Here is a 24,172-nt window from a genome sequence, read left to right on the forward strand (position 1 = left end):
TAGGCTACGGCGCGGCAAATGATTATGTTCGTTTTATAAATTTTGAATGCATGATACAAACAGTTGTGATCTCTTAAGATCGATCACTTAAGATACAATCAAAATCTCTCAGTCAGAAACATATTGAGTCAGCAACTCGTCGTCCGAGTACCAATCCTCAACCACAACCCTGTTGCTGTGGCTAGGGTCACCTGCATTGCGCTGATCTGCCTTTTGCCTGTAGTAAGCGGCCTCCGCTTCATCTGCGGCCTCTGCGGCCTGAGTGAAGAACGTGTCGTCATCCTCCTCCACCTGTAAGCCCACCTCTGCTAGCGCGATGAGCTCGCTTAGTCTGGCAGTGTCCTCCTCAGCCTCCTCCGCTGGCAAGCCCGCCTCTGCTAGAGCGATGAGCTCGCTCAGTCTGGCACTGTCGTCCTCAGCCTCCTCCGCCGGCAAGCCCACCTCTGCTAGAGTGATGAGCTCGCTCAGTCTTGCAGTGTCGTCCTCCTTCTCGTCCCCCTCATCAGACACCACAATCGGTGATTCAACGGTGCGACCAGCTCGCTTTCTGTGCTCATCTAGCTTCTTTTGTTTTGTTTTTTGAGGTTCTTCGGGTCATTTGTTCTTAGGACCATACAACCACTCCTTAAAACGACACTTCGCCATTGAATACACCTAAATAATGTGACATTAGTACATGACACATACCTCAACTTTTGAACAAATACACTTTGCATTTACTTCATGCTTGTTTGGATATACAAACTCCAACGTATTGTTAGGGTTTATCACGGCTCGGTCTCCGCAATAGCACAGAGGAGGTTTCTCGAGTTGTCTAACTGCGGCTAAGTGCTTCTCCTTAGCTGTCATTGGAGGGGAGTTAGGGGGAGGTGGAACCCACCGCTCGAAGTGCTCTCGTAGATGTCGCCCTCTCCACCAATCGTCGAAAAGGAGGTATCTGGGGTCAAACTTGTCTGCATCGTCGATCCACTGAAAGAAAAAGCACCTCTCATGGTCCTACACAACAAAAATTCAACAAAATATTAGTAACCTAGTAATACAAATGAAAAGAAAAATATACGGCAATAATTACTTACATTAAAACGACTGCACGTGTAGAAGCAACGAGCCGCTGTGTCCGGATGTCTCGATTGAAACACGTCGGTCGGACGGCCACAGTCACAATTAGGGACAGGGAGTTCAGGAGGGACGGGGGCATCTTTGCTAGAATCGTCGGGGTACATTTCTCTAGGACGACCCCGTTTTCGCCGTAACTGCTCCCGAAACATGTCTTCCATCTAATAAAACGGTTCAAATTAAACATCAATCAAAACAACGCAAATTAATGAAAAATGTAATCATTTGCAATGGAACTAAAATATTATAAACAACAATTATAGCAACAAAAAATTACATGGCAAACATACTTCTAACTAAATAATTAACCTTAACATTGACAAACTCAAACTTATATCTTCACCATAGTTCCCAAACAAAATTTTTCTGCTAACCTTAACTCCATTCATAATATCAAATCCATTATTCAAACGAAAATAAAATATGCATCAGAACCTTAAACGAGGACGAGGAGGGATGGAGGCGGCCGGAGGGGGAGGCGCGCCTACGTGCGGGCGCGGTGGCGGCGTCCTCGGCCGCGGCCAGGCGCGGGCGAAGGCGGGCGCGGCGGCACTGCCTTGCCTTGCTCTGTTTCTCGCGGAACGCCGACTGCTCGGGCAAGAGGCAGCGGCGGCGTTTATACCGGGCTCTGCCGCGTCATGGATCAGGGAGCGGCACTGCCGCGCCAAGATCGGTGGCGCGACAGAGCCTTGCCACGTCAGCGGCCAGCGGTGATGGTCGCCGCCACGTAACGCGTCTGCCGCGTCGCCGTGCATGGCGCGGCACAGGCATTTGGCCGCGCCATGACAATAGGCACGACCAAAAGTATTAATTAAAAAAAACTGACAATATTAGATTTAAAATTATATTAAAAAAAGGGTTAAAATTAAAAAAAAATTCGCCACCGACGAGGTAACTGAGTACTCCGCTAGCTCCTGTCTGACGCTGCTCCACAGCGTGGACCGTTGCTCGGTGATCACCAGTGAGGGAATCGGCAACACCAAGGATGGTTACCACCCCGTGCAAAAGCGCTTGGCTGGCTTCCACGCCTCTCAGTGTGGCTTCTGCACGCCCGGCATGTGCATGTCCATATTCTCCACCCTCGTCAAGGCCGACAAGGCGGCCGGCCGCCCCAACCCACAGGCAGGCTTCTCCAAGCTGACCACCTCCGAGGCTGAGAAGGCTGTCTCAGGAAACCTTTGCCGCTGCACCGGATACAGGCCTATCGTTGACGCCTGCAAAAGCTTTGCCTCTGATGTTGACCTTGAGGACCTGGGCCTCAACTGCTTCTGGAAGAAGGGCGCCGAACCCGCAGAAGTCAGCAAGCTACCAGGCTACAACAGCGGCGCCATCTGCACCTTTCCAGAGTTTCTCAAATCTGAGATCAAGTCAGCTCTGAAGCAGGCGGATGATGTTCCGATTGCAGTCTCCAATGACGGCTGGTACCATCCTAAGAGCATTGAAGAGCTTCACAGGTTGTTTGATTCCAACTGGTTTGATGAAAACTCTGTGAAGATTGTGGCTTCAAACACTGGGTCTGGAGTGTACAAGGATCAGGACCTCTATGACAAGTACATTGACATCAAAGGAATCCCAGAGCTTTCAGTCATCAACATTGGCTTGCCATGAGAATAAACACATAAGGACAAAAATGCCATTGGGAGAGAAGCATAGCACCACCAGGCACAAGAGTAGCCGCTTTGGGAGGTTCTAGCACGGACAAAAGTTGCCATAAAATATTTAGAATACACAACAAATCCACCATGGCCAGCTGCCGCAAAAGCTCAAGGTGTTGCACAAGACCATAGGAGCAAAATGATAATTTTCGTTGGCTGTTAACGGGTCTGCTTGGTTAACGGTCAACTTTTGCCAAACTAAAATATGAGCAAGTTCAAGATATTTAACATATAATTGGTCTGGTGCCAAAATTTTGGCAATACCTTCCAAGAATATGACAAGACATATTTCTCTTGTTGGCAGCAAACCCAGTATGGACATTGCTTATCTTACTAAAATCTAATACTTGTATACTCATATTTTCGCTTGCCCTCTCATATGGCAAATATTTACCGAACAAGCTCTACATGCTAAAACGAATTGTAGTGTCAAATAAATTGGATATAAAAAATAAAACCAATTTGTTTATTGATAATGATTAGACCCGGGCGTACATCTAGACACCACGTGCCCCACTCCGCCTCTCGCTCCTTGCTCCCACCCACCACGCGCCCCGCTCACGCAACTCGCTCCGCACCATCGCGTGCTTTGCCCGCCTCAGCTCTCCCCATTCTCGCCCTTCCTACCTCGGTCTATCTCTCGCGTCTGGTGGCAGCAGAGCGCCTCCCAACCGCTGCCCCTACCAATGGTCGTTGGGTGCACGTGCCGAGGCGCCTTAAGTCATCCCCGGCTGAGCCAAGGGCACCCACGAGCGCATCCATAGCATCCTCTCTTTCTTTGCTCATTTCTTTGATTTGTGAAAATGAAATCTTGAATTTGGATGGGCACACCCTTGACATTGAGCCTTTGGATCATCTTCTTCACCTTGTTGATCACTTTGATTGATTCTTCATCAAGATCGGAGGTGGAGGAGGAAGATTGATCATCACTTGAATCTTCATCATCATCATCATCGTCCTCATCTTCTTCTCCATCTTCACTTGAGGAACTTGAGCTTGAGCTTGTCTCAACTTGCTTGCCATTCATCTTCTTTTTCTCGCTACAAGCGAGAGCTTTGCCTTTGCTTGATGAAGAAGCTTCTTCTTGACCCATCTTACGTGATATTTCAAATGCCACTAACTTGCCAATGGCTATGCCCATGGTCATGTTGCTCAAGTCCTCCATGTTGTGAAGGATGGTGATGATGCTTGCATATTTCTTTTGTGGTAGCACGGAGATGATCTTTCTCACGATGTCCGCATCATCTAGCTTTAATAATCCTATAGAATGGAGCTAATTGATAATTAAATTCAAACGAGAATACATATCACGAACAAGCTCATCATCATTCATAGTAAAGGAATCATAGTTTTGCTTTGCTAGACAATGTTTTTGCTCACAGACATTGCTTATGCCGTCATGGAGCTCTTGGAGTTTTAACTAAATTTCATGTGCTGTATTTTAAGTGAATACTTGGTTTAAAGCATCCATACTAAGTGATTCAAACAAGCAATTTTTAGCTCTAGCATTGAAGTGTATTTCTTTTTCATCACTCTTAGTGGGTTTTTCGGGATTCTTAATGGGTTTCATCCCGTCATGAGTGACTCTCCATACACCCAAATCAACCGCCTCAAGATGGCAAGCCATTCTAGCCTTATAGTATGAGAAGTTAGTGCCATCAAAGTGCGGAGGCCTAGCGGTATCCATCCCAACCACTCTAAATAGCGTCAGCTCAATGACGGTTAAGCCAAAGGTCCAAATTGAGCTAACCCGCTCTGATACCAATTGAAGGGACCGTGACACCTAAGATGGGGGTGAATTAGGAAACTTAAAAATTCTAACTCTAAACTATGGCCTCTTTTTCTAACCCTAGCAAAACCTATGTAATAGATAAACTATCTAGATGTGCAACTATGGTTTTGCTAGTGTGTTGCTATCTCTACCGTAAACGTAGTAAAGTAATCAATATAAATGCGGAAGCTAAAGAGCAAGGTAGAGATATGCAAACTCCCGTCGATGACTCTGGTATTTTTATCGAGGTATCGAGAAGCACGCAAGCTTCCCCCTAGTCCTCGTTGGAGCCCCTCGCAAGGAATCCCTCGCAAGGGCCAAGCTCCCGGTCGGGTAACTCCATGGATAGCCTCGGGCCTTCCCCACGCGCAAGTTGGTCTCCGACGTGCCTTCCGGCAAGCCTCTCCCGGATGCTCCCCGCCGTCTTCACTATCAAGCTTCCGGCCGAAACGCCATGGGCCTTGTTCCCTCCGGTACACGGTGACGGCCACACCACAAACGCGGTTGGTGTAATCTCGCAAGACTTCAAGCCCCTTCGATGTACAATAATGGTGCTCGCAAGCACCGAGTGGTAAGAGGTATGCAAACCTCACTAAACACTAGGCCTAAACCTAGAGCAAGCGCATAAGCGGTGGTCTAATCAACCTAAGCACTTCGCAAAGCACCTACGCTAATCACCTGATGAATCACTAAGGACTATGCAAGTGGAGATCACTAAAATGGTGTATCAACACCCTTGGTATGTTTCCTCAGCTCCACACTTCTCAAATGGCCGGTTGGGGGTTGTATTTATAAGCTCCACTAAGAAAGTAGCCGTTGGGGTCGAATTCCCACGAAACTGCTACTGACCGGACACTGAATCGTCCTGACCGGACGCGTCTAGCCATCCCGACCGTTGAGCCAGCAATATACTGATCAGACACTGGCCAGCGTACGGTCGCCTACCACCGGACGCGTCCGGTCACAGATTTGCCGCTCTGGAACCTTTTTGTACTTGATCGGACGCTGCTGTCCTACGTCCGGTCGATTGCTGCCAGCGTCCGGTCCAGTGTCCGGTCACCTGTTTGCCGAGCCACTTGCCCAGCGTCCGGTCGCAGCGTCCGGTCCTGCATCCGATCACCACAGTGAGCTCATTTCTTCGCGATCTTGCATACGGCTTGGTTCCAATCTTCATGCTTGGACTTTGCTTGATCTCTTGGGTCTTCTCTTGTGCTCCTAAAGTCTTTCTTGAGGTGTTGATCATAGGATCATCACGTCGCCTTTGTCCAAGTTACGTCTTGCACCCTATTGAACTATAAAACAAACACTTGTAAATTCATTAGTCCAATTTGGTTGTGTTTGAAGCGACCCGATTTCCGCGAAGGGAAATCCATAGAGTCGAAGTGTAATAAGACCGTTGAAGATCTTATTACCCAAATTCCAGTTGAATATCACATCCATACAACATAATATCAGAGTACAAATAGTGCGGAATTACATAATTTATTACATCGCTGCATTGGCGGAATACAAAATAGCATTCATTCAGAACAGCTTGAAGATAAGATCACCAAACTCGAGCGTAGGAACGAACCCCTCAACCGTCAAACTCCTCGGGACTATACTCCTCAGCAGAACATGTATGCCAAAATTTATCAGTACGATTTGTACTGGCCACTCCCACCCTATGAGCATTGCTTTGTGGAAATTGGATGCAAGTTGGATATAATCAAAAGGAACCTATAAGGTTGGGGTTTCCTATGTTTTAGCATATCAAGTATATAATAATAGTTGGTCAAGTTTTAACACCATTCCCACACCCATTCCACCCCATTTCCATCCAGAGTCAGGTTTCGATCCTGGGATCGATATACCACCATCTCCACACCATCACCATACCATCGCTCAGTCGACAGGCCAACTCCCTCTCAGCACTGTCTCAAGGCTCGTAGCCCCTGGCTACGACTGACACTCTCTCATGGGAGAAGAAGAGAATGACTCATCTCACTATCTAGTTTAAGCGAAACCTAGGAAAGGTCCATAGCCGACAAGTCGGCACATGTATCGATCAATCAACCATACACTCTGCAGAGGTTTTACATAACCACAAGATCTGCCTTCCTCGTTGACCGTCGTCAACTGGGCTGATTCCGGCCGCTTGCTAGCCTAGGATAATGCCACTCTACCATTCAGTCCTAGTACACCCCAAGTATAGTCTGGGGTGGCTGAAACTGTGAGTCATGAGCCGGGTCCACAAGGTCTCCATGAAGTCTCGGAAGGGTGTGGGGGAAATCCTCCGTGCCTTGTACCTCCTTACACTGTCCGCTATCAACCTAGCAGTAGTGGCAATATCCTACCAAGTAGTCCGACCATCCCGCACCATATAGGGCGAGTGGTACGTAAGGCTTCCCGGTGAATCTGAGTACTAGTAAGTCCTTAGGGTTGACCAAGCTAGAATGTCTCCATCAGGGTTTCCATTTACCGTGCCACCATAGCACCTCCATCCCGGTCTCCTCCCATCACAGGTTCACACCCAGGACCACCTTATATACCATTTACCCACCACAGGTATCCATTCCAGGGGTGCCCAGGTAGCACCCCATGGCAAGACTTGCCCCAAGCTTGCCGTATACTCCAACTTGGTCGACACAACCCTCACCCTCCACACACCCAAGTCACACACGCAGCACTCTCCTCATAGTCCAGATAACACCGGTTTCCACCACGCATTAAAGTAGTATAAGCGTAGTAGAAGTGTAAGCAATGATATATAGCAGTAAGCGTGTGTCTAGCCTAGTAGCAGGGTATGCAGGGGTAAGACTGCGTCAAGGTAAAGGCCATCAAGTAAGCATACTACCATGCAAGTCCTATCATAGTATGATTATAACAATAAGTAAAACAATAGCAGTTCTATATTAGCCATGCATAATAGGTGCTACGAGATTGGGTGGGATGTGGCACCTTTAGTGTAGTCGTCTTCGTTCTCCTCACGGTACTCACGATCCTCGTCCGTCTGGTTCTCCTCCGAGTCTGCAACGATCGCATTATAGTCGTGTTAACGATGTCTATAGAATAGCACAAAGAAGCAATGAAAATTCAAAAGAGCCAAATGCACTCAAACATGGGTTCATTGCGTAAAGCTCAATTTTAGATGAATTTTGGTCCTGGTTTTGTATTTTTCTGAGGTCGTATGAATTAGTTATGAATTTTCGAAGTTTAAATCATCTCTGAAAATGGAAAAAGGCTGAATTAATCCTGGGCTGACACGTGTCACGCTATGACTGGTCCACGTGGCATGCTGACATCAGCAAGACGTCATTGGCTCGGCTCTGAGCTGATAAGTGGGGCCTTGCTGATGTCAGCATGACGTCATCAACGTCATCGGTTCCGACAGGTGGGGCCAGAGGCTCTTAGGTCACTGACTTGTGGGTCTGGTCAAAGTCAACGTCAAGTCAATGGGCGAGTCAACAGTCAACGGGTCATGGTCACTGACAGGTGGGGCCAGAGTTGCTGACGTCAGCAGCTGATGTCACCGTGACGTCCGCATGACGTCACCTCGGTTGTGTGGATACTGACAGGTGGGACCCGCGTGACGTCAGCATGACGTCACTTACTGACAAGTGGGTCCGGAGTCTCTGTGTCGCTGACATGTGGGGCCAGGTCAACCGTCAACATTGACCGGTCAATGGTCAACCAGGTTGGGCCATGACTAGGCTTTGGTGGGCCTGGACGGGGCTGGATTTGGGCCGAGCCGGCCTAGACACGTGGCATGCTGTGGCGCTGCCATGTCGTAGCCATGGGCCCCCACTGGGCTTCGTCTACCATTCGGCCCACACCGCGTGGCTCACAGTGGACTCATGTTCACTATCCATGGATCGTTGGCTGGTCTTCGGTGGACCGAGTCCACCCTTCTTCCCTCTAGCCTAGCCCATGTGCACCGAGTGCAGGCACGTGCGGCCGGCGAGGGGAGTCCTCTGCTTCCATCCCCAGCGTGCTCCCGCCGGTGGTTTGCTCACCGGTGAGCTCCTACGGTGGTGCTGGCGTCCAATTACGATGGGGAAAAGCTTCGTCAGGTCTCGACGAATACGGTGGTGGGGTCAAGGTGGTGGCCAGGGCTTCCTAGGGCGTTGGCCATGGTGGTCGGCGGCTTGGTCATGGCGGTGCTTGCCGGCGGGGCAGCTCGGGGCTGTTCTAGGGGTCCTGCTGCCCTGTTCCCTTTCAGACGGCTAGCGGGCGATAGGGTGAAGTGTCGACGACGACCTATGGGCGTGGCGGAGTCCGCGCGTGGTGATGGTGCATGGCGGAACTCCGGCCAAGGTCCGGTGCTCGTGGCCAGGACGTTGTGGTCGGCTAACGGGGTCTCGGTCTATGCGGCTACCCTCTGGGCATCACGGTGGTGCTACAACTACATCCTAGTTCGGCGAGGCGGCCGGGTGCGCAAGTGGTGGCCGCGCCATGACGGCAGCGGTGGGAGCGCGATGTGCGCGTGCTCTGCTACGGTGTCCAAGGGCTGGGAGGAGGTCTCAGCCAAAAGACTCACCGAGCGGTGCTGGCGGCGTTCGGTGGTGGCGCGGTGGCAAGGCGTGTTGTCGGGGTAGGCGCGTGGGGCGGCGCTCTGGCTTTGGTGATCAGCGCCTCCGAGCTCTCTCTGCTCGCCTCCCCCTTTTTCGAACTCCTTCTCGGCCCTCTTCTCTCGGTGCGGTGCGGGCTGTTGGGCCACCAAGCGGCGGCGGTGGCTGAGGAATCCCTAGGGCTCTGGGCGTTGCTTTATAGCCCCCGGTGCCTGAGCTCCATCCATGGCGGACAGGGCGGATGGCTGGTGATGCGTCGAGGGCATCGAACGGCATCGCGGGCATGGGTGGTTGGCGCGAAGGTTGCGTGGGCGTGGCGCCAAGGGAGCAGGGCTAGACGATTCACGTGACCCCGGGCCCGCGCCTATCACTTTGGTCAGGTCTCGGTCGGAGGCGGTGCCAGCGTGGGGAGGAAGACGACACTGTGCCGGGGTGTGGCTGACGCGTGGGGTCCGGTGGCAGTGGCAGCAAGCGAAGCGGGCATGAGCAGCGCGCTGGGCTAGCTTGCTGGGCTGGCCGCGCGAGTTGGGCCGGCCTACGCATGAAGCAGGGCTGCTTGTGGGGCCAGGTGCTGCCGCGCGCGTAAGCTAGGCTGGCTGCTGCTGCGTGCTAGCGGGCCGAGCAGGCTGAGCCAGCTGCGGGCCTTTTCTCCTTTCTTTCCTTTTTCTATTTTTATTCTTCTTCTCCTTTGTTTAAATTCAAATTTGATTTTGGAATTTGAATTCAAATTGGTGTACCTTATTCCTTGGAGTTTTAGGTATGAGGCCCACAACATTCTTTTAAATATATTAGGAAATTTTATTTAGCTATTTTGTATAACAAAAGAAGTGTAGTTTTTGTTATACAAAAATGGAAATAGTTTTCTCTTTAAGTATTCATTCTTTGGTTTGATTAATAATTACTTTATGGTTTATTTCTTTAAAGGAGTTGTTAGGCATTACATAAAACAAATGAAAATCCAAATCACCATTTGGGTTAACAATGTATGCCATATTTTATTTGTCAGTATTTAAATAAACATAATTAACAAATGACATGCCATGCTCATGAAATTGTTTAGTTGGTTTACAACTAATGCAACACCTAGGGTTGGCTCCTACAGATGTCACTCAACATTGCATGGGGTAACAACAAAAAATTTTGTAGTTGTGATTTTTGGTGTGTGGATTTTAGAGTTATTACAGTCCTACCCCCTTAACAGAATATCGTCCCCAAGATTAAAACGTAACGTACTCTTCGAAGAGGTAAGGGTATCATAGCCGGAGGTCAGACTCTTTCTCCCATGTTGTTTCTCTCTTTGTGTGATTGCTCCATTGGATCTTGCACATAGGAATAGTTTTGCTTCGGGTCTTTTTGGTATCTCTACCTAGAATTCTGATAGGATGTTCTTTATACTCGAGGGTATCTTGAATGCCAAGTGTATCAGTTGGAACTACTTCATCGGGCTCTCTCAAACACTTGCGTAGCTATGAGACATGGAATACGGGATATAAACCCACCAATTCCTTAGGTAGCTCAAGTTTGTAAGCGAGTTTTCCAATTCTCTTGCTTATCTTGTATGGCCCCACAAATCTAGGGGCAAGCTTGCCTTTTATATGGAATCTGACAGTTTCACGTAGCGGGGATACCTTGAGATAGACGAAGTCTCCCATATTGAACTCAAGTTCTCTTCTTCTTTTGTCATCATAGCTCTTGTATCGACTTTGAGCAATCCTCAAATTCTCCTTCACTTGAGCAACTCCTTCTTCAGCATCTTGAATCTTAGCGGATTCAAAGAATGATCTTTCTCCCGGTTGGGACCACATCAAAGGTGTCTTACAAGGTCTGCCATACAGAGCTTCAAATGGCGACATCTTGATACTGGCTTGGTAGCTGTTGTTGTAAGAGAACTCTACATAGGGTAGGCATTTCTCCCAATTAGAGCCATAATTCAGTACACTAGCGCGAAGCATGTCTTCTAAGATCTGATTTATTCGTTCTATCTGTCCATCTATCTATGGGTGATAAGTGGTATTGAAATCAAGTTTGGTTCCAATGGACTTGTGCAGAGCTTCCCAGAATCGGGACACAAAATGAGGACCATGATCAGATACAATACTAGAGGGAGCTCTATGCAGTCTGAGAATATGCTCAACATATAGATCTGCTAATTTTTCGGTATTGGTCTTAGTCTTAACTGGTACAAAGTGAGCAATTTTGGTCAAGCGATCAATAATCACCTAGATGGAATCATTGCCTTTTTGCGAACAGGGCAATCCAACTATGAAATCCATGGATATGCTCTCCCATTTCCACTTGGGAACGTCAAGAGGCTTTAGCAATCCTGTAGGCCTTTGATGTTCAGCCTTGACTCTATTACAGGTGTCACACTATGCCACATGTCCCGCAATGTCAGTCTTCATGCCTTTCCACCAAAAGTGTTTCTTCAAGTCTTGATACATCTTTGAACGTCCAGGGTGAATACAGTACTTGGAATCGTGAGCCTTTGACAGAATTTCCTCTTGTAGTGCTGGATCAGAAGGTACACAGATTCTGTCCTTAAACCAGATGGTTCCTTATTCATCTTCCTGATGGTTGGTCTTGTAGCCTAGTTTCATCGGACCACGGAGATATTCGATCTCTTCGCAACTTTTCTGAGCTTGACGGATGCGATCTGTGAGATCATACTATATGCGGAGCTCATTCAACAAGTCATGTGGTAGTATCTCAAGTTGGAAATCCTCAATCTCTTCCTTGAGCTCAGGTGGTACGGATTCAGTGATCAAAGTGTAACAGTAACTCTTGCGGCTGAGAGCATCTGCGACTACATTCGCTTTTCCCGAATGATAGTGAATTTCTAGGTCATAGTCCTTGATCAACTCTAGCCATCGGCGTTGCCTCATATTTAGATCTTCCTGAGTGAAAAAGTACTTCAAGCTCTTGTGATCCGTATAGATATCACACTTGTTGCCTATCAAGTAGTGTCTCCAGATCTTCAAGGCATGCACAACTGTTGCTAACTCAAGATCATGGGTTGGGTAACGGTTCTCGTGTTCTTTCAACTATCGAGACGCATATGCTATCACTCTTCCATCTTGCATCAGTACACAACCCAGTCCTTGATGGGATGCATCACAATGGACCACAAAATCTTTGCTGATATCAGGCAATGCTAGCACAGGAGTTGTGGTAAGCTTCTGTTTCAATTCCTGGAAGCTTTGTTCTCATGCGAGCGTCCATTCAAACTCCTTAGTCTTCTTCAGAAGGTTGGTCATTGGACGGGCTATCTTAGAGAAGTTCTCAATGAATCGGCGATAATATCCGGCCAATCCCAAGAAACTTCTGACTTCTGTCACATTATGGGGTTGATCCCACTCTTTCATAGCTTCAATCTTGGCTGGGTCAATTGCGACACCTTTAGTTGATAGTACATGGCCTAAGAAGGCAACTTTCTCTAGCCAGAATTCGCATTTACTGAACTTTGCGTAGAGCTAATGTTGTGCTAATTTCTCAAGCACTGTTCTCAGATGATGTTCATGTTCTTCAGCGGTGGATGAATAGACAAGGATGTCATCAATGAATACTACCACGAACTTATCTAGTTCATTCATGAAAACCTTATTCATCATGTTCATGAAGTATGCGGGAGCATTCGTGAGTCCAAAGGACACCACGGTGAACTCAAACTGCCCATACCTAGTCACGAAAGCTATCTTTGGGATGTCACTCTCTCGAATCTTCATCTGATGATAGCCAGATCTAAGATCAATCTTGGAGAAATACTTGGCACCTCGAAGCTGATCAAGCAGATCATCGATCCTTGGTAGGGGGTACTTGTTTTTGATGGTGACTGCGTTCAAGTTCTGGTAATCAATGCATATTCTCATTGAGCCATCCTTCTTAACAAATAGAACAGGGGATCCCCAGGGTGAAGCACTAGGTCTGATATATCCCTTCAAGATGAGCTCATCAAGCTGTTTCTTGAGCTCTGCCAGTTCATCAACTGACATGCGATAGGGTCTCTTGGCAATGGGTCCTGTTCCCGGCAAGAGATCAATGATGAACTCTACATCACGGTCTGGTGGCATACCTAGTAATTCTTTAGGGAATACATCGGGATAATCTCTAACCATAGGCACATCATGAACTGCCTTCTCCTCCTGTGATTCTAAACTCGCTTTAAGGGCACATAGAATGGAAGTGGACTTTCCAGACTAGGGTTCACATCTAATAACTTGGCCTAATGGGTGGGTCACTTGGACGTATCTAGGTGAACATGATATGATACCTTGGTGAATGGTTAGCCAATCCATGCCTAAGATGACATCTAGGTTTGTGGAAGGTAACAGGGTTAGGTCGGCTTTAAAGATAAGACCCTCAATGGTAACACTCACTCCCTTACAGATGTGAGTGCACTTTAGGTCTCCTAAAGTTGAACTGGTGATGATAGGCTTTCCACATGGGGTTATAGGTAAGTCTTGCTCTTGTGCAAATCTAGATGATATGTAAGAACAAGTTGCTCCAGAGTCAAATAGAACTGATGCAGTATTGCCATTAACTAAAAACATACCGTATACAATGTTAGGGGCAGCCTGTGCTTTCTCGGCATCCAGATGGTTGAGACATCCACGGGTAGCAGATCCCTTGAACTAAGACTTCTGAGCAGCTAAGTTCTGTGGGCACTCAGTGGCTTTATGACCTGATTGGCCACAAGTGAAGCAGGTGAAAGGCGTACCGCCTGTAGGGGTTGGCGCGGGTGCCTTCCAGTTTCTAGTGCTAGGTGCAGAGCGGTTCTGTGCTGGGTGTTCATTCACAGAGCGGGAATAGTTGAAATGGTCCTGAGTGTTGCGGTCCTGAGCATAACAGTCCTGGATGTAACGATCCTGAGCAGGGTGGGAGTATTTGGTGGTGTAGCCTCCACTAACCCTACTCGATCCAGGGTTGTCATCCCTGTTGTGGCGAGAGCATTCCCTGGATGGTGCATCTCTGCGGAACCTCTTGCGATCACGGCCACGGAAGGACTCCTCAAGCTTACGCTTCCTCTCCCTATACTCCTCTCTAGCTTCAGCATGGTCTTTCTCAATCTAGATGCAGCGATCCACTAGAGCACGCGGCGTGCTACTCTCAATACCACCAAACTTCAGCTTGATGTGCGGGTTAAGTCCCTTGCGGTAATAATATAGCTTCTCCTTCTCAGAGTTCACAACATAGGAAGGTGCATATCATAGAAGATTGGTGAAATGAGTAGTGTACTTAGTCACCCTGTCCTTTCCCATCTTGATGTTGCGGAACTCCTCAGCTTTGGCCTCCATGATACCCTTGGGAATGTGATACTCAGTGAATGCTTCGATGAACTCTTCCCACGAGATGTTGGCAGGGTCCTCATGGGAATCACTGAAGCTGCCCCACCAGGCGCGTGCTGCACCTATGAGCTGGTGTGTGGTAGCTCCAACACACTCATCGTCGGTGAAAGTGGTGAGGTCAAGCTTCTTCTCCATCTCCTTGAGCTAGTCATCGGCCACAAGCGGGTCAGGGTTAGTGCCATCATAGGTAGGTGGCCTTAGCTTCAGAAATCCTTCTAGCTTCCTTTGGAAGTCATTCTGCTAACCTCCCTGATGATGGTTTGCTCCGTTAACAAGAGCTGCAAGAAGTTGGGTCTGTTGTGCCATCACTTCTGCCAGGTTCGATGGTGGTGGTGGCGGAATGTTCTCCTCAGGCGGCGGGGTATTCTCCAGGTTGAAGGGTATCCCTCCACATCCACGGCCATGACCACGGCCACGGTTGTTGCCACCATGCCCCCATTTGGTTCGACTGGTTCGGGGGTGGGCGCACGTCCATGGTTCATTAGACGATTAGATCAGCGGTTCGGCATCTGCAACACGGATCATAGGAATTTTTAGTGTTTATGTCATAAGTGCTTATAATTCAGTATGATTACATGATTTTGATGATTTAAAGAAAAACATTTATACTATCCAACACTCATTACAAAGAAGCAATAAGATTCATAAGATGCAATAAGATCCAAAACATTTATTACATGGGTTTTATCACATGGCATCATCTCCAATAGCTACACTTGGAGACTCGCGAGAATCGTACTATGCATAGTGTCTCATATTACATCTCATAAGGGGTACATCATGGGGTACAACCTATGGAAGCCACTGACATGACTCATGACCACGCAGGGTCATTTACTCTAACTCGTACACCGTAGCTAGAATACTACTGTTCTCGATCTCGATCTCCTCGTCAGACTTGTGAAGTCAGGACACATACTTCAAGGCCTCGGTGAGCTCCTCAATAGGCTTGGCTCTAGGTATGGTAGCGTAGGAATCTAGGTTGAGGCGAGTCGGGGCAAACTCAAACTCCTCTATCCTAGGCTTCGTCTTGCTGCGAATCTCCTTGGGTAGCTGATCCCACATACCCTTCATCTCCCTAAGGCGCTTCTTGTCAGACTTCTACCAAGCCTACCATGTCCTCTCACACTTGTCCTGTAGGTACTTGTTCTGCCTGAGTGCCTCGATTAGGTGACCCTGGTTGCAAACGGCCTTCTTCTGGAACTCCTCTAAATCCTGAGTCATGGTCTTGTTTCGAGATTGGATTTTTAGCATATCAATCCCCTTGGACCTCTCTCTGTCTCCTCTGTGGTTGAACTCGGCCTTCTTGTCGTCCAACTCTCTCTACAACTCCAAGACCTTGCTGTCGAGGTAGCAGTTCCTGTTGCCTAGGTCGGCAGCTTTGTCCTGTAAGTCTGTGACCTCGGTTCTATGGACTTCTTCACGACGGTTGAGCTCGTCCTGTAGCTTGGCAACTGTCTCAAGTAGACTAGCTCATTCCTATGCTCCCTGCGAGTCTCGCTCCTAGTACTCCCATAGAAGGGCCTGGTCCTAACGTCTCCTCTGTTCCATCTGGGCCACGTACATGTCCTACTCCAGTAGGTGGATAGCTGAGACATGTAGGCATCTATCCTCCTCGGCAAAGATAATTCTGCCGGCTATGAAACTCTGCTCACTAGGGGTAAGGCTGAGGTCGAGGGCCTGGGGAAGTAGACGGAACTCTGTTGTCTTCAGGTGCTCGTAGTGGTCCCTCATCACTCTATGAAGTGCCTTGTGTGAGATAGCTTGTAGTCCCTTCTCGACTGTGTCCTCTATAGTCAACTCGGTGAAAGCTAGGACAGAAGGTAAGGTAGTGCTAGCTGAGAACTCGATTGAGGTGATAATCGGTCCTTCGATTCCTCCTTCCTGAGCTGACTTCCCGGTGTAGGTGACCTTGACAAGCTCATCGGGGACTCCTAACATGATGAGAACTCGGCAGAGGGTCTGTGCAAAACCCCCGAGCTCACGTAGGTCGAAGGTAAGCTTGGCGTGGTCCAGAGGTAGCGGTCCTAGAGGCGGCCAGTCGATGTTCGTTGCCATCTGCATGTTTTAAGGAAACAGGTATTAGCAGGTCAATAATAAATAAGCCTTGCATAAAAGTAAATGCAGGGTCGGTATATAACTGAAAGAAGGGTTGTTCATGTCCTATTCTATCATCCATTGCTGAGGGTTTCGTCCTATGGCCAAGTATGGCTCTGATACCAACCGAAGCGACCCGATTTCCACGAAGGGAAATCCACATAGTCGAAGTGTAATAAGACCGTTGAAGATCTTATTACCCAAATTCTAGTCGAATATCACACCCATACAATGTAATATCATAGTACAAATAGTGCGGAATTACATAATTTATTATATCGCCGTATTGGCGGAATAAAAAATAGCATTCATTCAGAACAGCTTGAAGATAAGATCGCCAAACTCGAGCGTAGGAACGAACCCCTCAACCGTCAAACTCCTCGGAGCTATAGTACTCAGCAGAACCTATGTGCCAAAATTTATCAGTATGATTTGTACTGGCCACTCCCACCCTATGAGCATTGCTTTGTGGAAATTGGATGCAAGTTGGATATAATCAAAAGGAACCTATAAGGCTGGGGTTTCCTATGTTTTCGCATATCAAGTATATAATAATAGTTGGTCAAGTTTTAACAACATTCCCACACCCATTCCACCACATTTCCATCCAGAGCCAGGTTTCGATCCTGGGATCAATATACCACCATCTCCACACCATTACCATACCATCGCTCAGTCGACAGGCCAACTCCCTCTCAGCACTGTCTCAAGGCCCGTAGCCCCTGGCTACGACTGACACTCTCTCACGGGGGAAGAAGAGAAGGACTCATCTCACTATCTAGTTTAAGCGAAACCCAGGAAAGGTCCATAGCCGACAAGTCGGCACATGTATCGATCGATCAACCATACACTCTGTAGAGGTTTTACATAACCACAAGATTCGCCTTCCTCATTGACCGTCGTCAACTGGGCTGATTCCAGCCGCTTGCTAGCCTAGGATAATGCCACTCTACCATTCAGCCCTGGTACACCCCAAGTCTAGTCTGGGGTAGCTGAAATTGTGAGTCATGAGCTGGGTCCACAAGGTCTCCATGAAGTCTCGGAAGGGTGTGGGGGAAATCCTCCGCGCCCCATACCTCCTTGCACTGTCTGCTATCAACCTAGCAGTAGGGGCAATATCCTACCAAGTAGTCCGGTCGTCCCGCACCATATAGGACGAGTGGTACGTAATGCTTCCTGGTGAATCTAAGTACTAGTAAGTCCTTAGGGTTGACCAAGCCAGAATGTCTCCATCAGGGTTTCCATTTACCGTGCCACCACAGCACCTCCATCCCGGGCTCCTCCCATCACAGGTTCACACCCAGGACCACCTTATATACCATTTACCCACCACAGGTATCCATTCCAGGGGTGCCCAGGTAGCACCCCATGGCAAGACTTGCCCCAGGCTCATCGTATACTCCAACTTGGTCGACACAACCCTCACCCTCCATACACCCAAGTCACACACGCAGCACTCTCCCCATAGTCCAGATAACACCAGTTTCCACCACGCATTAAAGTAGTATAAGCGTAGTAGAAGTGTAAGCAATGATATATAGCAGTAAGCGTGTGTCTAGCCTAATAGCAGGGTATGTAGGGGTAAGGTTGCGTCAAGGTAAAGGCCATCAAGTAAGCATACTATCATATAAGTCCTATCATAGTATAATTATAATAGTAAGTAAAGCAATAGCAGTTCTATATTAGCCATGCGTAATAGGTGCTACGAGATTGGGTGGGATGTGGCACCTTCAGTGTAGTCGTCTCTGTTCTCCTCATGGTACTCATGATCCTCGTCCGTCTGGTTCTCCTCCGAGTCTGCAACGATCGCATTATAGTCGTGTTAGCGACGTCTATAGAATAGCACAAAGAAGCAATGAAAATTCAAAAGAGCCAAATGCACTCAAACATGGGTTCATTGCGTAAAGCTCGATTTTAGATGAATTTTGGTCCTGGTTTTGTATTTTTCTGAGGTCGTATGAATTAGTTATGAATTTCTAAAGTTTAAATCATCTCTGAAAATGGAAAAAGGCTGAATTAATCCTGGGCTAACACGTGTCACGCTGTGACTGGTCCACGTGGCATGCTGACGTTAGCATGACGTCATCGGCTCGGCTCTAAGCTGATAAGTGGGGTCCTGCTGATGCCAGCATGATGTCATCAACGTCATCGGTTCCGACAGGTGGGGCCAGAGGCTCTTGGGTCACTGACTTGTGGGTCCGGTCAAAGTCAATGTTAAGTCAATGGGCGAGTCAACGGTCAACGGGTCATGGTCACTGACAGGTGGGGCCAGAGTTGTTAACGTCAGTAGCTGACGTCACTGTGACGTCCGCATGACGTCACCTCGGCTGTGTGGATACTGACAGGTGGGACCCACGTGACGTCGTCATGACATCAGCATGACATCACTTACTGACAAGTGGGTCCGGAGTCTCTGTGTCGCTGACATGTGGGGCTAGGTCAACCGTCAACGTTGACCGATCAACGGTCAACCAGGTTAGGCCACGACTAGGCTTTGGTGGGCCTAGACAGGGCTGGATTTGGGCTAGGCCGGCCCGGACATGTGGCATGCTGTGGCGCTGCCACGTCGTAGCCATGGGCCCTAAAACATCCTTAATTTTCCTCGAAGGGAAAATCCACAGAATGAATTTTAATATGATAAAACCAAGAATTGATTCCATCATATTATCATATTTCAGTCGATGTCACAGTCATACATCGTAAGATTTCAAGAATACAAGATATTACATCACTGGGGAACACACCTATTACAGAGTTAATCTAGCGGAAGACTGTCGAGTGAAGGCTCCTCCTTCATGGGCATCATCAGAGTTGGCGTAGTGCAGCGTAGATTCCGTCTCTAAACCAAACTTGAGCGTAGGCACGAGACCTTCTAATCCTTCTAAAGTCAGCATCTCTAAGAAACAGGAAATCTGTACACCGCCAGATGTGTGTAGGCCATGGTCAGCACCAATGAGCTTTAGTGGAAAAGATAAACAAGGGATCTGGCGATCCTAATATTTGGCTGTGGTTTGCATCCTTAGCGCATGAGAAGTAAATAACATTAGTAATATAATAGTAATATCCAATTTTTAACACATTCACCACCACACCATCCATATCCATCTGCCAACCATCCATCTCAAGCCATCTCCACACCACCACACCACATCTCATCTCACACACTCAGGTCGACAGGCCAACTCCCTCTAGGCCTTATCTCAACGGCCCGCAGCCCCCAAGGCTCATGACCGAAAAATACCCCAACCCAGAAGGGAGGAAAGAAGGACTCATCTCCTATCTAGTTTAAGCGAAACCCAGGAAAGGTCCATAGCCAACAAGTCGGTCTATGTATCGATCGATCAACCATACACTCTGCAGAGGTTTTACATTCCCACAAGATAGCCATTCTCAACGGTGCCCCGTCTAGGCAGATTCCGGCCGCTTGCTAGCCTAGAACGATGCCACCCTACATCTCAGCCCTGGAACATCCCAAGTCTAGTCTGGGATGGCTGATACTATGAGTCGTAGATAGAGCCGGGGCCCTCCGGATGTCAAGAGCCAGGTCCACAAGGCCTCCTAAAGTCTCAGAAGGGTGTGGGGGAAACCGCGCGCCCCGTACCTCCTTGCACACGTTTGCCTAGCAGTAGTGGCATTGTTCTACCAAGTAGTCCGACTGTCCCGCACCATATAGGGCGAGTGGGATGTAAATGATTCCCGATGAGTCTGAGTACTAGTAAGTCCTTAGGGATTGACCAAGCCAGAATGTCTTCATCAGGGTTTCCATTTTACGTGCCACCACAGCACCTCTACCCCGAGCTCCACCTCTTCGAGGTTCACACCTAAGGCCACCTCCAATTACCATTTACTCGCCACAGGTATTCCATATCCAAGTGCCTAGGTAGTACCACATGGCAAGACTCACCCCAGGCTCGTCGTTATTCTAGCTCGGTCGACACAACCCTCGCTCTCCACGCACCCAAGACACACGCAGCATGCTCACACACCACCAAGTCCGACACCCATAGCCAAACCCTTCCTAGGGGGTTCACCACCAGCATCACATCCCCGATATAATGCGAAGTGGAGTTAATAATAAGTATAGTGGTGTAATATGCAAGCAAGCAGGCAAGTAAGCATACATAAGCGAGCGAATGTGCAAAGTAGGGTGACGTGGTAGAGTGGGTTGCATTAGGGTAATAATGGCTTAGGTAGTAGCATGCATCAAAGTACTAGCAAAGGAATAATTATAAAGCGCTAGCAGTTCTAGATATTATGCAATGTCTAATAGGATTCTCTAAAAGAGGGTGCTACCATGACACCTACGATGTAGAGGTAGTAGTGGTACAATTCCCCATTCGTTGGTGTTCCATTAGCGAGGTCACCTCCTCCTGCGTTGACTCCATTCCGCAGTCCTTGTCGTCGTCCACATTTTCTTGATCCGATCGTCAGCTACTCCACGAAGCGACACGCCAGGCAAGGGAGCACTCAACACTCGAAAAGACGATGAGACATAGGAAATCCAATAACGCCATCGAGACAATAAGAGTTACATGGCTTAGCCCTCTCGGTGGTTGTCCGATTTCCTCGGGCCAAAGAAACATGAGTGGTGGTATGCTGAGCACAAGCTTAAGTCATGGCCAAGCCAGTATGGCTTTATGATAAATGGTTTAAGCCAGAGCTTATCCAGAGCAAACCCCACGGCTCACGATCTTTTGATCCGATGTTATTGAATTGACGGGGATTGGGAGTCGGGCCCCAAGAAAGAAGAACGATGGGGTTCGGCTCTTATAGCCTTATCCCGCAAGTCACAATTGGACACGAGTAGCAAACAAGAACGATTAACACTATTGTGACTTGGCTCCAACGTAATTCGGCTCGCCCGCTATGGTAGAAAGCGGTAGCGCAAAGAGATTGGACATCAACGGTTACCCTCGATCCACATGACACAATAATGTCGGGAGCCGAGAAGAGGGTCGCTCAACATGGCTAAAGATGCGGGGGTTAGCTAGGCACATCCATGTCATGTTCTTAGACACATCTTCGGGAAAGATGGTTTTAGACGGTCGATCGGGTCGACACGCATGGGTCCAAGGTACGACATAGACCATAGCTTCGCTAACCCAAAGGGAATAGTCTGGTCTTTGATCGAATCGTCATGGGCAAGACGGAATCGAACAGAGCGGGCTAACGGTGCAACAAGAGCAAGAACAACAAGGGACAAGGTCTACTTCTTCCAACACTCGCACCACGACGAAAGACGGGGCATTGGAAGGAAGCGACAAACATCAAGTGCACAAACCACTCGTAGGGTACCCAACTTAGGTGCACTGGCACTAAGACATCTATCTAATTCATAGCAGTGCGGTTGTCACCGCGGGAATCAAAGAAATGCGATGGTCATACAAGGTACAAGCATATGGGGGTTTGAGCACGAAGAGGCAAGTAAAAGCAAAAGAGTGGCATAGCTCCATGGTCATGGCGAGGTGAACTCGCGGCCACAAGCTACACCAATGAGTTGGCATCCATCGTTCCATGATTGTTATCTCCCAGGTCATCTCCCACAGGACTTGGTCATGGAGGGCTCAAGGCGTGCTGGTGATATCCACATCGATGTTAGTATCGACATCGAATCCATCACGACCATGTTCTAGGGCCGGAGACAGGAGCTAACACTCGTGGTACTATGAAGTCAACTAAAAAGCAAGGGGTTGAGTTACACTCGGCTTCACGGTCATGGCGAGATAAATCCTGCGATCGTAACGTCCGAATGAGGTACGATCCCTTAGCCGGCTCGAAGGCTCGGCACACAGGCAACAACACCGTGATAAGAACCAAACATGACCGAAAGACGCAACAACTCGACACGACTGCGGAGTAGCATGTTCATAGCTGGGGGGAATGGGTAGACCAGCTGATGAAGTGGTTGGAGAGGTCACAGAGGTGGTCGGAGTGGTCGCGGAGGTGGTTGGAGTTCACGGAGGTGGTCGGAGTGGTCACCGAGGTGGTCGGAGTGGTCACTGAGGTGGTCGGAGTGATCACGAAGGTGGTTGGAGTGGCCGCCGAGATGGTCGGAGTGGTCGTCGAGGTGGTCTCATTTGGGCTCCATACGGGCTCGGTTCCAGGCTGTGGACGTGAGCGTGGCTCATGGTAGACCAAGATGCGCTGGTCCATGGACCTAAGACAGGGTCAATGGTGGACCAAGTCCACTTCTTCGTTTCTCTTTCTCGGCTCATGGTAGAATGGGTTCGCAATGCCATGTTAGGTTCCTCCTTTCCCCTCCTCTGTTCCCCCGTGGTAGGGCTCTCGCCGGCGGCGAGCTGATGAGGTCCCTATAGAAAATCCATGGCATGAAGGTCAGACACATGGAGGGGTCATTGGCCTTGGGCTGGCAGCAGGCAAGTGGTGGAAAGGTCTGTCTTTTGGTTGTCTCGTCGAGGGCTTGCAGACGACGGGCCGCTTGACGCGGGTCGGGCTCGATGCCAGCAATGTAGCTACGTTGTTGTGACCGCTCACCGGGGTTCGGTTCAAGGCTCACCATAGGCGAAGTAGAGGATGGTCACAGCATCTAGGTTCCACGGCTCCAGCACGATGGAGTGGTATGCATGGCTATGGCCTCGGACTCGTAGCGGGAAATGGTTAGGTTCACCGGTCAAAAGCAAGGAACGAGCTTGGCTAGGAGGAGGCTTACCCTTGCTGCGATGGTGGCCGGGGCAAGGTCGTAGCTCATCGGGGTTGGTGAGGCAGGGCTACTAGTTGAGCATCGGCTGGAGTGGAGTGGGAAGGCAACCTGGTGCTCATGGTCATGGACGGTGGGGCTGCTGTGCTCCACCAAGCATGTCATGGTACAGCTCGATGTCGTGCTCACGGTTAAGCTCGAAGTAGAGGGCATCGGTGCATCGCTGATGAGGTCCACCCTGACGGCGAGGCGGGGCTCCTACGTCGTGACATCGTGCTATGGGGAAGAAACGGAGCAGCGCAGGAGCCGTCGTCTCGAGGTTGCGTCCGTGGCAATCGACGGAGTTCTAGCTCGGTGGCCTGGCGCCCAACGAGGACAAGGCACGGTGAGCTGGTGGAGGCACGGAGACGGTGAGGTAGAGGTGGTGCAAAGGGGATCATCATCTATGGCTGGGGACACGGGCTCGAGGTAGCGGTCGTGGCGAGCGTGCGTGTGTACAGGGGGCTCTCGGGCGCAGACCGGCCTAGAGCAGAGGACGATGGAGCGGCTTGGCATGGCCGTGGCAGTTCTGTAGGCTTAGGGCGAGGGGGTCATGGCTGCCAGCGTGGCGAGGCACCATGGACTGTAGGAAGGCTCCGGGGTCAAGCCAGCGTCGAAGGCTAGGACAGGCAGGCATCAAAAACATGAACAAGGGTGGGGGCTTGGGAGTCTAGTGCTCACCGTCGGGCTTGGCTTGGCCACGGCCGAGGATGAGGCGTGAAGCAGAGGCTCGAGGTGGACGTCGACGAGGTGGTGCAGTTACGTGGACGTTGCGGGGTCCTCGAGCTCGGCCAGCGGTGGTTGTCGCGGACGCGCTCGTGTCGTAGGCGGGGAAGGAGCAGGGGATCACGGTCGACGTCACCATGGCCAGGGGCTCCGGTGAGGCAGGGACCGGCTCCTACCGGTGGCTCGGTCATGACGCGGAGCAGGGAGGCGGTGCTGCC

General features: G+C 49.4%; 1 protein-coding gene across 1 annotated transcript; it reads left to right on the forward strand.

Annotated features, from left to right (window-relative positions):
• Positions 1–2,172: 2,172 nt before the first annotated feature.
• LOC136454142 (indole-3-acetaldehyde oxidase-like) lies at positions 2,173–2,724 on the forward strand. Its single transcript, XM_066454682.1, has one exon. It carries the CDS (start codon positions 2,173–2,175, stop codon positions 2,722–2,724), a length of 552 nt encoding a protein of 183 aa, XP_066310779.1.
• Positions 2,725–24,172: the final 21,448 nt, after the last annotated feature.

Source organism: Miscanthus floridulus, chromosome 1 (genome assembly GCF_019320115.1).
Source record: "Miscanthus floridulus cultivar M001 chromosome 1, ASM1932011v1, whole genome shotgun sequence".
In the NCBI taxonomy this organism is placed as follows: domain Eukaryota; kingdom Viridiplantae; phylum Streptophyta; class Magnoliopsida; order Poales; family Poaceae; genus Miscanthus; species Miscanthus floridulus.